Source organism: Euwallacea fornicatus, chromosome 12 (genome assembly GCF_040115645.1).
Source record: "Euwallacea fornicatus isolate EFF26 chromosome 12, ASM4011564v1, whole genome shotgun sequence".
Lineage (NCBI taxonomy): Eukaryota > Metazoa > Arthropoda > Insecta > Coleoptera > Curculionidae > Euwallacea > Euwallacea fornicatus.
Window position 1 is genome coordinate 2,689,876 of NC_089552.1, and position 13,518 is coordinate 2,703,393.

General features: G+C 36.8%; 1 protein-coding gene across 4 annotated transcripts in view; it reads right to left on the reverse strand.

The window, feature by feature from the left end:
* Positions 1-13,518, reverse strand: part of LOC136342336 (protein unc-93 homolog A) — a 36,069-nt gene that overhangs the window by 9,210 nt on the left and 13,341 nt on the right. For all 4 annotated transcript variants that reach the window (XR_010732626.1, XM_066288027.1, XM_066288026.1 and 1 more), the window contains one exon: positions 883-1,090. Coding sequence is in view for 3 of the 4 variants with exons in the window: in XM_066288027.1 (XP_066144124.1) it covers positions 883-940 (58 nt within the window). In the remaining variant the exon portion in view is untranslated. The remainder of the gene's footprint in view (positions 1-882; positions 1,091-13,518) is intronic.

The window sequence follows — 13,518 nt, forward strand, 5'->3', positions numbered from 1 at the left end:
CTCTAAAAATTATAATAATCTATGATAGAAACACAACCTTCTTGAACCTTTCGGACGCCTTCTCCCGGTTTGGGACGGTTTCGGACCTCTTTGGACGATTTCGAATAGCTTCGGTCCTTTAGGCCAAAGGTCGAAAACGCTGCTGCCCGTGCAGATACTAATAGCGACGATTGAAAATCACTCGCATTGCGAATATTTTAATATCTAAAGGATCATAACTCCTCGCAACACAATATGGTAATGGTACCGCCACATTACATTCCTGAATCGATTATTTTAATGTCTTTGGTAAATGTCAAACAAGAAGAAATGTATAAAATTCAATGTCGATCAAATCATTTAGAATTAATTTAATTGATAGAGGCAAATCGAACGACTTCAAGGCTGGCATAAGTGCTGAAACAATGTAGCACAATCTAAAGAAACATTTATTGCAAAAGTGTATTCGAACGCTACAACTTGTAAAGTACAGTTTGCAAGTTGCAAATCACCGATCTATTCTATGGACAATTGAACCCAGGGCAGGCACATGCATTCATTACCAGGCCAATAGAAAAATGCCCATTGCACGCTCCATATGCCCCCCAAAACTGACAACAAAACATTCCCGTTAAATTAATGGTTGAAGGGCACGCATCCGAACGCCCTTTTAATATATTCAGCTGCCAGTTTATGTTTGTTTCTGCCCAATTTTCCTCTACAGAGCATCAATATTTATGAAAATAAAGGGATCTCGGGCCATACGATCTCTACTGCATATTCATCGAGATTTAGGCCCTAATCCTTTGTTTTGTACTAAGTAATGACGTGGATTAATTCCCGTGTAGCCCTGTCGATGCGGTACGCACGTAAATTTCTAATTTTACTCATAACACAACTTACCGGAATCGGTAAGGTCGTCATTCCTCCCCAATTCGTGCAAATTCGGTAAGCTCCCCATGGTTTCACACTGGCTACAGCAATAGGATCGCTGATCATCACCAGCCACCTTCAGGTCATTGGGGTTAAACTGCTACAGAGGTTCTGTTGGGCTCAAAGTGATTTTGGCTCGTTTCAGTGGATTATCTCGAGGCTGCCTAAGTCCTTCCATCTGCAGACAACACAAGTTGGTATAATACAAAAAGTGTAAAAAGTGACCTGGAATGGGATTAACCTTCTAACTGTCAGGAAAACGTAGATGTCATTGAAAAGCGACCTTTTAGCTTCTGATGGCCTTTCCCAGATAAGAAAAACACGAAAGTTTAAAACTAATTTACCACTTTTCCAATCAACGATGGAGATTGGTGCTTTCAGTCGAAAATGCGACAAACTTTATTCGATGAGGATTTTTTGCAAGTGGCAAATGCACTACGAAGTAAAGAGTTTGGCATAAAATTTACATTTTTTAGCCATTAATGTAGCCAAACTTTATTAAGTTTCCCGGAACGATTTTAAAATGATTCCTCAGAAAAGGGATTCTGGAAATTCGGCATAGGGCCGCCTCGTCCTAGAAATGAGTTAAATCCGAATCCCAATCCGAGAAGTATTTATATTGAATTTTTTGATAGAGTAGTAATGGAAATTGCGCTCCTTTAATGAGGACGTTATTTGCAGTTTTGTTTGTTCCAGATTTCAAGCGATCTTACTGCTCTATCCCTTGTAATAAAAGTTGTTCTGGGAGTTGTAATAAATGGTCCACGGGAGAAAAAAGAGCCCTCTGGGGCATCGTAAAACATGACACGTTATGTGTTTACCGTTGAAGACGAGAAAACGAGAGGGTTAAAATCGGCGGCTAATAATTTGATTGATACGAAACCGGGGCAAAACGTATTTAATCCTGAAAAAAACGAAATAATGTAATTATTGATATTGAATCTTAACTCTTGTTCAATTACTACGTAAGTCGGATAATTAAGCGCAAACTTTGGCAGTCCCAGAAGACCACTGTAGTCACGTCCAATCAAATACCAACGCATTATAAGTCGAATATACATATGTAAGTCACTTTAAATATGTTTTTCAAAGTGATACCTATTCCTTTATATAAAGAAACATGCCAGTAAAAATGCTAATATAAACGTATTATTCTTACACTGCTTCAGCTAGTATAACCACCACATAACTGAAAACAGCCATTCTAAACCGACTCGTAGCTTAAGAACGTTTTATTTCATTCTCCATCAATAATGTATTTTATGTAGGAAATTTTAGTAACATAACTTTATGGCAAAAGGAGCAAATGACTCAAGATAACCTTTAACTAAGGGAGTGCTCCATACTTGGCAACACTACACCAAAAATTTTTGAGTTTCAACGACACCTACACAGGTACCGAAGGCCCTGGCCATGCATCATTTATGTCTTGGCTCAGATTAATGATATGATTAACAGTAGGTGAGAGAGGGGAGGTTTTTAGTGAGTAGGCGTCCTCATAAGGAATGAATCCCACATAACCCGATGGCGATGAGAACACGTCATGAAGGTTTTCCTCTTCTACAAAAAAAAAAACGTTAGCAATGATATGGAGACTTGATTATTTGTATGGAAAATAGCTCATATTTGAATTGATTTATTCTTCATTGCAAACCCGTATTCTACTGATTTTCCACTAAACGAGTCTTTTTAATTCTCCAAAACACACTCGACAATGGCATAAAAAACCGTGGGAGTAAATACAGTTTTATACAGTTTATCAGGAATAGAACAAAAAGAAAACTACAAATAAAAAAGATTTGAAAAACCCTCTATTGGGGTTCATGAAACTTTCCAATGTGAGCTCAAACAAAAATTCACATGCATATATCTATGCAACTTCACAGGGGTTTTATTGGAATCTAATAGAAGGGAAACATTGAAAGGTACAATGGAGGCAATGGAGCTAAAGCTTGTAAAGTTGCTTATTCGGCTGTGATAAATGTTTTTTATGGGTAAAAATTGAAATTAAAAAAAAGCAAAAAAAAAAATCGAACGAGACAAATTGCATGGATATATTAAATAAACAATCGAGATGGAAAAGAAGGGAGGCACTAACTACATAATGGTACTAACAACTACAAAAAAAACACAAAAAGACGTTCAGACAAATGAAAGTACATGAAAATTTGACTTCAAATTTAAAAAAAAAAAAAGGAAAATAAAGCAGAAAATTAAAATTTAAATTAGCACTAAATGGAAACCGCTCACTCTATGTTTATTCAAACCTCATAGGAATAAATAAATTCATGAAAAGACAATACAGACATACAGAGAGACTGTAATAAAACACGAATTGATAGATATCCAAAATCTGAAAAATAATAGATATGATGGTACTAAAACTTAGTTATGAAAAGCCCATTTGGAAACAGATTTAGAAGTACTGAAATTTCAATTATCTCCACGACTCACAGCTCTAAAATAAAGACCAAGAAGGAATACTAGAAAGAATTAAGTAAAGATGTTACCAATTTAAACGCTCTAAACTTTTGAATAGAACGAGGACAACAAAGATACAGATGCCACCCCAAATTGGGGGTTAGTTTAACCTATAATTTTTTTTTAGTTGAAGCATAAGGATCTTAATGTGAAAACTATGTAAAAAGGAATTAATAATTGAGCTCCAAAAGAGGGGAAATAGGGGATTTAGTATAATACTTTATCGAAGCTCGAAATTTGAAATAACCTGGCCAAGAAGGAAGAAGTAGCACCTGGACGGGGTGCTATTAAACTTGACGTTATTACTTAGGAAACCTGCAAAGGCTTTAGCTACAATTCATTTTTTCTGCGATTTCTGATCAACATTTGCAAGTAAATAATGCTATTAGCATATAAATAATACAGGTACCTACTCTCTCATGGAAAACGTGACTGATAGTTACGTATAGTATAGGTTTCAAAATTGCAAATAATTTATCGCATCGATAAAAGCTCCCAATAAGAGAATTCCAGGTCCCATTCCAGGTCATTCTACCATTATTGGCTACTGAATGAATAAAATCCATCTATTTTGCAGTATTCATGTTGATCTTTGCTTAGAAGCGGCCGCCTTACCGTTTCCTTCTTTAACTGGGGGCTAACCTTAAGGTCAAAAATCCAATTTAAATTTTAAAACTAATGTTTATGTAGCTCCAAGTAGAGTCTATAAATAGAAACTAAAAAAAAAGAACTAACAGCTGCTGTGCTGCTAATACTGAAACTTAATTTGAAACTAAGCCAGAACACCGAATATTTTATGGGTTAATCTAACGTATCAAAAACAGTCCAAAATGAAAGTTTAAAATTTCAGCGTATCAGCACCAAAAAAGCGGATATGCCCAAGGAGGAGGAAGAAATATTAACAGACAAAAAAAAATTAAAAATATCTAATAGACTCAAATTCCCGCTGAATTTTCGAATTGCCCTGACCGTCCGCCATGAACAAAGATGCACAGCATCTAAGCATTCGCCCTGAGGATCCGAAATGCTTTAACTTGAGGTTTCATCATTTCCGAGATCAAAGATGGGATGGAATAACAGAAACCAAATGAGGAAAACTAACAAGGTAATAGTTGTTGATTCAGCCGTAATGGAGACCTAATCACTTAGTTCAGGACTAATAAAACTTTGAATTAACCTGAATTAATTTGACCCCGAAAGAATGAAATAGACCCTGAATTGAGGGCTAACTTTAAGGGTCAATGTATATACCGGCAATTAAGGCTATAAAAACATACGGAAAGTTGGAAAGATCCAAGAAAAGGAAGAGACAAGTGAAAACTAAATTGGGAGCCAACTTTACGTGTTAAATATTCAGTACAGCAGGAAGTGCAAGTCGGAGAAGAAGGCAGATAATACGTGGGAAATAAAAGAAATGTCATTACGAGGAAATGAGTTATTCTCTTCATCGGTTCAATAAAATTTATAAATAATAAAAAAGTAAATTTAAAATAATTTTTAAAATGATAAAAAAAAGACATGTCCTGGTTTCTTGGATGTGGGCTTGGAACCTTTATTGCAAATAGCATAAAAGAAGGATGAGACATGCAAGAAGGATATCATTAGACGAGCGCATAATGAAGGATATCATCTCATATGGACACGTTTACGTCGTAAGCATAGTGATTCTCGTGAGGTGATGATGGTAATTAAATACTTCCGTTAAAATAAGGCGTTCTTGTTAATTTTTCGTCCATATATTAGCTGGAAGTCGGTCTCGAAATCTTCATTTGTCTTTCGCCTGTCTACCTTTTGCACACACCAAGAAATCATAACTAAGATCAAAATCGAAATTCTATAACTTACGAAAACCATTTAATAAACACATAAAAATATATCTTTAAATGCCAAATCCAAACGCATAGGGGCCACAAGCAAATCACCTTTCCCTGATTTTCCAAGGAACTTTCTCGCAAAAACTTCATACAAACTAGGGCTCCAAATGTATCCTTAGGGAGCTATACTCTTTTAAAGGGTAGGGCCTGAAGTTTTTTTTTTATCGATTTAATCCGAATGGTTTGCGATCATCATGATGAAATGTTCAATGTCCACTCAGATTTTTTAGACGAATCTGAAACCTTAAATGAAATTAAAAACGTTTTTAGGGGCCGTGGTCGGCCCAGGAACATTTTGGTTCCAACTTTTTTGCTTGCAACTAGTCCCGCAATACAACTACATGAATTGAAACAGCATGGTTTTTTTTCGTTAAGATGTGGTCTTTATCGGCTTCAAAAAACTTTACCTGTTGCGAGTAAAACGCATTTTAATTGTCCTTCCTGCATGGAACTGATGTCTAACTTTGTGTATTAAAGTTGCAATTTCCGCAAATTTCAGGAAAACAACTGTTTCAAGTAGGCTATTATTGCAGGCGATAATTGAAAAATTTTAATTGCAACAATGCCAAATGTAAGAAGTAGAACTCGTAAATTCGAGGAAACAAGTAATTTTTACTCCCTACCTACAGGACAATTCACATGATGTTCCAAGTACGTCTTACTCCCAAACTGTGCACTTTTAAATAGCATTTTTAAAGAGCGCATATGCAGTACCGGCCTTATGGGGAGAGATAGGTTGGACGACTGTCCAGGACGGCAAATCAGGAAAGACGGAGAACTTTACTGGTCGGCAAGTTTTTTTTAAAAGCAGACGAGCGGTGATTAAATAATTTCACCCAGGGCGCCAGAGCTGCCAAGGCTGGCCCTGCGTTTAAGCCGGCCCTGTCTAACATCCCTCTAAAGAAATATTTAAATTTTCCAAGTCGCCATAAAAATTCTGCAAGACGGTCAAAATTTCACGACGTCATCTCAAGTCGTTTCGATTACATTGATAAAAAGCGACCTTCAGAGTTCGCCTTTTAAAAGGGTGCAACTCCCTTAGGGCCCGTTTACCTACCTATATTATGTGAAATGTCTTGCCTATTTTCTAACCGTACAATCACACCCTGGAATAACTGCGTGTAATTTTGGAACCCACCTAACACAATTATACATATTTACGGGAGCGGGGCATTTCGTGTTTATTACTAACGGAGCGTGACAAAATGCACATTTTATCACCCTCTATAGCGTGTGTTGCACTGTAGGTATTAGTAAGCTTTCTCATTTGTTGGGCGAACTGAAATGTAAAATTGCCATGTCCGTATGAAACTGTGGAGTAGCTGAAACAGGCCGAGTTGCTCACAAGAATACCGTTGGTCGGCTAGTTTCTTTAGGTTACTGGGAATCAAACACAGTAATCAATTATTGTTTGAAGAGGAAATTATGCAGCTAATCATTTAAACTAATCAATCATAAACAGCGATTACCTATTTAAAGCGAATCATTGAAATGTTTCTTGCCCACTGTAGGCACATGCCTTAACCCTTCATAAAAAGTGAACAAAATATGGCATTGGCCACCCATTAACCGTGACATTGGCAGTGACTCTTAACATTGTTTTCTCATTATTTCCTGCGTTCAAGGTTGGTCAGATGATTCGAATGATGAAGGATGTTTGAGAAAAATATTGAATATGGATATATACCAGTAAAGCCAATTTTCTTCTTGTCTAGGTAGGTACTCTACAGGGTGTTTAATAAAGACGCGGTAATATTTAAGGAGGTGATTTCTCGGGTTATTTTGTGAAAAAAAGTTCCTATAAACATAGGCCCGGAAAAGTGTTGGTTCTAAGATACCGAGTGTTAAATTCTTTTCAATAACGGTTTATGAAAAATAATTCAAATCTTCTTCGATCAATTTTTTCAAAATTTGGGAGCTATTTTTAACTTTTTAAAAATCATCAAAGCACTAAATATTCTCAGGGAATAAGGAAATTAGCCCTTGAACTTTTTGAAAATATTTTCGTATGATAAACGGATGTGTGATAAAATGGTTTTCATTTTTTATTTCGTAAACGAAGCAAGATATGATAAAAGTTCAAGAGACAAAAAAATTATATTTTTAGTTGCTTCATCTCAAAAAAAAATAGAAATTTAATTAAAATCAGTGGCGTAAACTTTTTTGTTAATAAATTTGGTTAAGGTCTCACTACACCGGACTTAATCATTTTAATCCAGTTGGTGCCAAACCAGCCCCTTATTATCACAAACAACACTGCCAAGTTTTTAAAAAATCGCTCAAAAGAATTTTGAATCATTTTTCAAAAACAGTTACCGAAAAAATTATGAAAAAAAATACACCCTGTAGCTTGAAAGAAAAATGTTTCCATAGCTGTGTTTATAAGAATTTTTTTGCATAAAACCACCTGAGAAATCGCCCCCATAAATATTGCCGCGTCTGTTTTAAACACCCTGTATATTAAAGTTGAGATTGGAGCAACGTTTTTGTACGCGACACATGCATGCTTTCGATCGAACACACGTGAATTATTGTTGTTTTGTAATACCACTCAATCCCCAATGGAAGGAAATGAAATTGATGTTTATTTAAGCAAAAAGATCTCATGTGGAAACTGTCGTAACGGATTAGTCTTTGAAACGCGAGTGGAAAAATATCCTGAGTTTTTCTAGTGAAATGATGCCAGATTGGGGTAAAGAAATTCCAAGGTTGGAAAGGATAAGGCGAGTGTTGACAGCCTCCCGCATGACTGATAAGGCAAATAACTTGGGCCCTTTTTATAGCTTTGCTGCCTTTAGGGCTGATTGTCAGGACATTAGCGCTAAATGCGTGAAAAACGATGATTTCTTCAAAGACGCGGAATGGCTTATGTCAATATATAACAATTTAAGATAAGTCTGTGGAACCTCTTTTTGTCAGAGTTAAGTAATCCATAACTGTCACGCACTACCAACTTCATAGATAAAAGGGGGTAAGGAAGAGGGGTGGGGGGGGGGGAGGCACTTTCCTGGCCAGCGGTTTTTCCAGGGAGAAGGGGATATGATTGAAAATATCGCCCAGGACGCCAGACTTGCTGAGGCCGCCCCTGTTGTCACGTGTTTCAATGACAATTGAGAAAAGATATTAGAGCATTAACGATTCGAGTTTAACTAGAACATACTCAGCGCGTTAAATATCTCCTTGAAATTTCGTCTCATCTGCAAAATCTAATCATATCATTTCTTCCAAACTTTCATAATTATCAGACGACATCGGCGATGTAAGTAGCAAGCTTGAGCAGCTAACATTAAGAGCAACTCACGGTCTGACAGGACGACTCTCAGAGTCCCGCACAGGGGAGTTTTCCCTCTCATGCCGTGCCCAGACCACCTATCACAATTTTCTTCTTCATGAGGCAATATGCCGTTAATCAGATTTATAGTTGCGACTTAAGACTTAAACGTTCGTCTTCACTATCATTTTAAATTTGAAGATTAAAGTAAGCAACAATACAAAGAGCAGTCCAGAGCTTGAAAGTCTTGCTTGAGAACATTGACCCCAAAAATCATGAGAAGTAGAACTTTTGGTTAAAAATATTTTTGCTGACATCTTCAATATGCCTCGCAGGAAGACTACGCAACTAGCACCAGTGAAAACTGATACGAAAACAAATCACACGATCTTGACCTTTCTCTTTTTAACTAACACCGTCAAATATTTTCAAAATCCTCAGCCCTTTTCAAAGTTGTTATATGCATTTACTCACTCAACTTCTGTTTCCTTCGTGTCCTGCAAGTGTGACCTTCAGCTGTTAAGCCTGACAGAACATTCTGGAATTGCTTTTAAGATTTCTTAGGTATCCTTACAGTTGCTGTGTAAATTGATTTATACCGAGTCAATTTTCTAGATGCCCTGTAAGTGTAACCTTGACCTGTCAAGTCTGACATAACGCTGTGGAATTATTCTCAAAATTTCTTAGGCATTCTAACAGTTGCTGTGTAAATTGCCTTGTACCGATCAAATTTTCTAGATACTCTGTAAGTATGACCTTGACCTGTCAAGTCTGACAGAACATTGTAGAATTCCTTTCAAAATTACTTAGGCATCCTTGCAGTTGCTGTGCAAATTGACTCATGCGGGATGAATTTTCTAGGTGTCCTGAAAGTATGACCTTGAGTTGTCAAACCGGACAGAGTATTGTTACATTCCCTTCAAGTTCCTCGGACACTTTCGTTGATACCATGCGAACTTTTCCCTTTTTTTGCGCGGTGAAAAACTGGTACGGTGGCCAACCAACAGTAAACAACCATTATAAATATGTCCTCCCTTTCGTAATTCTCATACAAAATGGTGTCTGATACTAATATGTCTGGCGAATGTGTAGCCAAAACAACTTGCATTTAACCAGCAATGAAGTAGAGACCAGACAGTAGTGCCGGCTCGGCCCACTTGTCCACACAAAAGGGATGTTACTTCAGGTTAGTAGTTTAATTGATGTAATTCTCGTTGTCTATTTTTTCCTGCACAGGACAAGTTCTTTGTCTGTATCCAGTGTGGTGCGATTAAAAGCTGGACATCCCATGAAAATTGGCATTTATCGTCCAGTTTTAACAAACTGTTTTTTGGATTGTAGAACGGACAGAGACGGAGTGTCGTCTATTTATTACAAGAAACCGAGGCCTATGTCGTAATTTTTCGAGATTTAAATTAAAAAAAAAAAAAACACATTAGCGACAAAAAAAACTTGAGTACGCTACTGGATTAAGCGTCGTTTGAAATGGACATGCATCAAAATTCATTAAAAAATATTGCATACTAACATCTATGGCGAAATTAAAAATCGCATTTCGGTCATGAATTTATTTTCTCTGAACCAACATGTTATGATATAAAAGGTCGATAACTAATTTTCAGTCGTAACAATAGTCAGCAACATTTTTGGAGCTCAAAAAGAGAAAAGATAATCAAATTGCTGTTCCTTCCACCAACCCGCCATTTACTTTAAGATATTTTTCATACGTTTTCGAATGTTCGTGGTTACTTTTCTTATCCGTTCTGGGGTAACACTTTCACATTACTTAGTTTCTTTGGCGCGTAGTCCTTCTATCAATTCGATTTAAAAACGTTTTCCTTAAGAATTTCTAAAAAAAAAAGTCCAGTGGCACCAAGTCATTCAATAAAACATTCAATCGACTGGTCCCATGTAGGGAGTGTCGAAATTTTCGTTCAGCCATTCATCACCACTGTGTCACGTACAGAAGACGAATCTGTATAAATATAATTAAAACTTAAAATGGTGACGAACGTCAGGCAGTCCGTTACAAAATTTATTTCTTAAACAAATGTCCATTGAAATTGTCCGCAAAGAATAAAGAACGAATGATTCTATCAAGTATTCCGAACCATACGTTTATTTTATGTGAATACTGTCTCTTTGCGTTTATTGCCCACTCAGGGTTTCCAGCAGACCATTATTGGGAATTTTGGGAGGACACCACCCCATTTGTTGTAAACGTAGCCTCGTCCCGGAACAAAATTTCCCTTTAAAAGTTTCTATTTTTCAGGTATTCTCCTTGAGTCCACAAACAGAATTACGATGCCCTTTCCTCATCTCCCAGGTCACGAGTACGCAAAAATGTGGGCTTATTTTATTGGCATCGTTTTATTTCTCAGAAATTGGGATCAGTATTGTTGTGTAGTTAATTCAATATCGGTTCATTATATCCCACCCAAGAATATTAAAAAATCAATTTTTGAGAATATGCCTTGATGTACTGCCTGATCCATTAAAAGCCGTATTTATGCGGTATCCGGTACTTCTGTTGAAGAGAAATCTGTCCGGGTGTCTGTTATTCAATTCTCGATTTCGCCTCTTACACTCAGTTGTCCCATGATTAGAAATGAAAATTTTGCAAAATTTTCAACTGCTCTAATTGGACCGAATTAATTTTTAAAGCCACTCTCCGATATTATCAGTGATTTCTGACGGTTTGTTTATTACATTTAACGAAGCATTCATGCAACTGAGCAGATGATGAGTCTAACAAGGAATTTCACGGGAAATTTCTTTTAGGTAAACCCGGAATAGAAAATTCCTGCCAATTTGCCGTTATTGAGCAATAGCATTTAACTTCAGGAGGCACAAATGGGTGGTTATTGCCGTTACTAAGTTTTGCTCGATGGTACTTCAAGCGCCAACGTAATTAATTGCAAACACTGTTATTCCATCAATGGTTGACATTGAAAATGTTTATCTAATCTTCGATTGATTTTTTTAATAAATCCATTTCACATCCTGTGTTTTTCAGAAACTTCGCGTTCCTACCTTGAAAAGCGTCTCAAAAACTTTTGGCTCGAAGTTTGTTGTTTGTCCGCGGAAAACTACAAGTTTTTGTTTCTGAACAACACCTTGACAATAAATCAATGCCGAAATGAGTTGTCCGAGGAAATAGCAACAAAAACAACAAAGTAGCAGGTTGAAAGCTGCAAGAAGCAGAATCCTTTTAAAAGATAATGTATTCCCTCAGAACGGCGGTGTTTTATCACATTTTGCAACTATCCATTTTCTTTCTCCATCTTCGCGACGACAACATTAGAGGCGTAGCAAACAACATTAAAGGTTCGTAATTTCATTTAAGCCTGATTCGAAAGAACATTGAATTACCTCTTGTCCAAACAGAGTGAAGGCGAGGCCTTATTGTTCCGTATTCCAGAGTCGTTTAATTCGCGACCTTGGCCTATATAGGACAGAGAATGACCGAATTTGCCTGGATTAATTTGTTATTAAAGTTGGACCGAAAGGGTTGGGACGACGTGCGGACGCCTGGGGATAATAATTTTTGGCCGTCGTGATTAAGTCCTTCACTCATGGAACCTTTATTAGACACTCAAAGCTGCAATTATCTCGGTTTTCCTTTGTCTCTTCATTTGGAAAGGTATAGAGATAACCAAGCTTTCAATAAGCAGGACAACCCCCTAAATGGGGCGAATCTAATAGATCAAACGTAATACCAATAAAAGGGATAAAATCAATGGCTGCGAAAAATGTCAACTCTACCAGAAGAGATAAGGGGAAATGATAATAAGAGGAAGAGGAGCAAAAAAGCATTAGTGGACCAACTGGAATTCACAAAAACGACTGTGGAAATACCTGCCCACAACACTGGCCACCGCGATCGCCAGACTTAAATAAATGTAACTTTTTTCTCTACGAGTTTTTAAAAGAATTTTTGCATTCGATGGCCGTCGAAATTGAGGAAGATTTATGGAACCGCATCAATAACAAAGGCACCATTGTAAAAAATGACATTGAATTATTGAATAAAGTAGACTTCGACTTTTGGCGAAGGGTGCATTTATACATAAGAGAATATGGGAGCCATTTTTAATAGGATCTATAGGATTATTCCTGCAATTAGTTTCATATAAATAATAGTGTTTTTCTTTATTTTGCAATGAACGAAATGGAAAAAAACGATAAAACGACATGTTCCAAAAATGTCCTGCCCAAAGATGCCCTAACACCACTTGTATTTATTACGTCTGGAAGTTGCATTCTCGATGCTAAGTATCATTTATTAAATTGTATGAAGTAAGATAAAACTGCAATTCTTGTTTTTCATCATATCTGTGGAAGCCTTGACCGGTAATTATTGAAACAGCCTTGAAGAACATAATTTTATTTGACGTTAAGCCGCTTCACCGATTTTGACCCCTAGAACACCAAAAATTGACAAGAATGGAAAAAAAACAAATTTAATTTGCTATAAAACTGGTAAATACAGTAAACGAAATTAAAGTTTAAAAAACCCATAGAATTCCAAGAATGACCCACCCCTACGCCACCCCTCCTTAGATGCTGTAACGTCGGATGTTGCCATTGCAAATTTTATTAAAAATTCCGTAAGGACAGCTCAAGGCAGTCAATTAAAATTAAAGGCACTAATTACGAAACTGAAACGCGACCAACTTTTAATTTATCATTAACAAAGTTTCAGTGCGACACTTCATGGTATTTAGAGTCCTAACGCCGACGTTTATTAATTTTTATACATCGTAAAAAAATGAATTTTTCACAAAGAGATTATCTATATAGGTAGACTTAATTTGAGGACAAAATACCCGCGGTGCCGCAGAAAGATTAAACAAAGGCCCGATAATGAGGACACGTGGACAAATTGGCTTCATTAAGCACTTTATGAGTGGTTGATTGGCTAAACCGGTATACCCTCTGGACTCTTCCTTTGCACTGAGCTTCACGATTGGCTCTTTA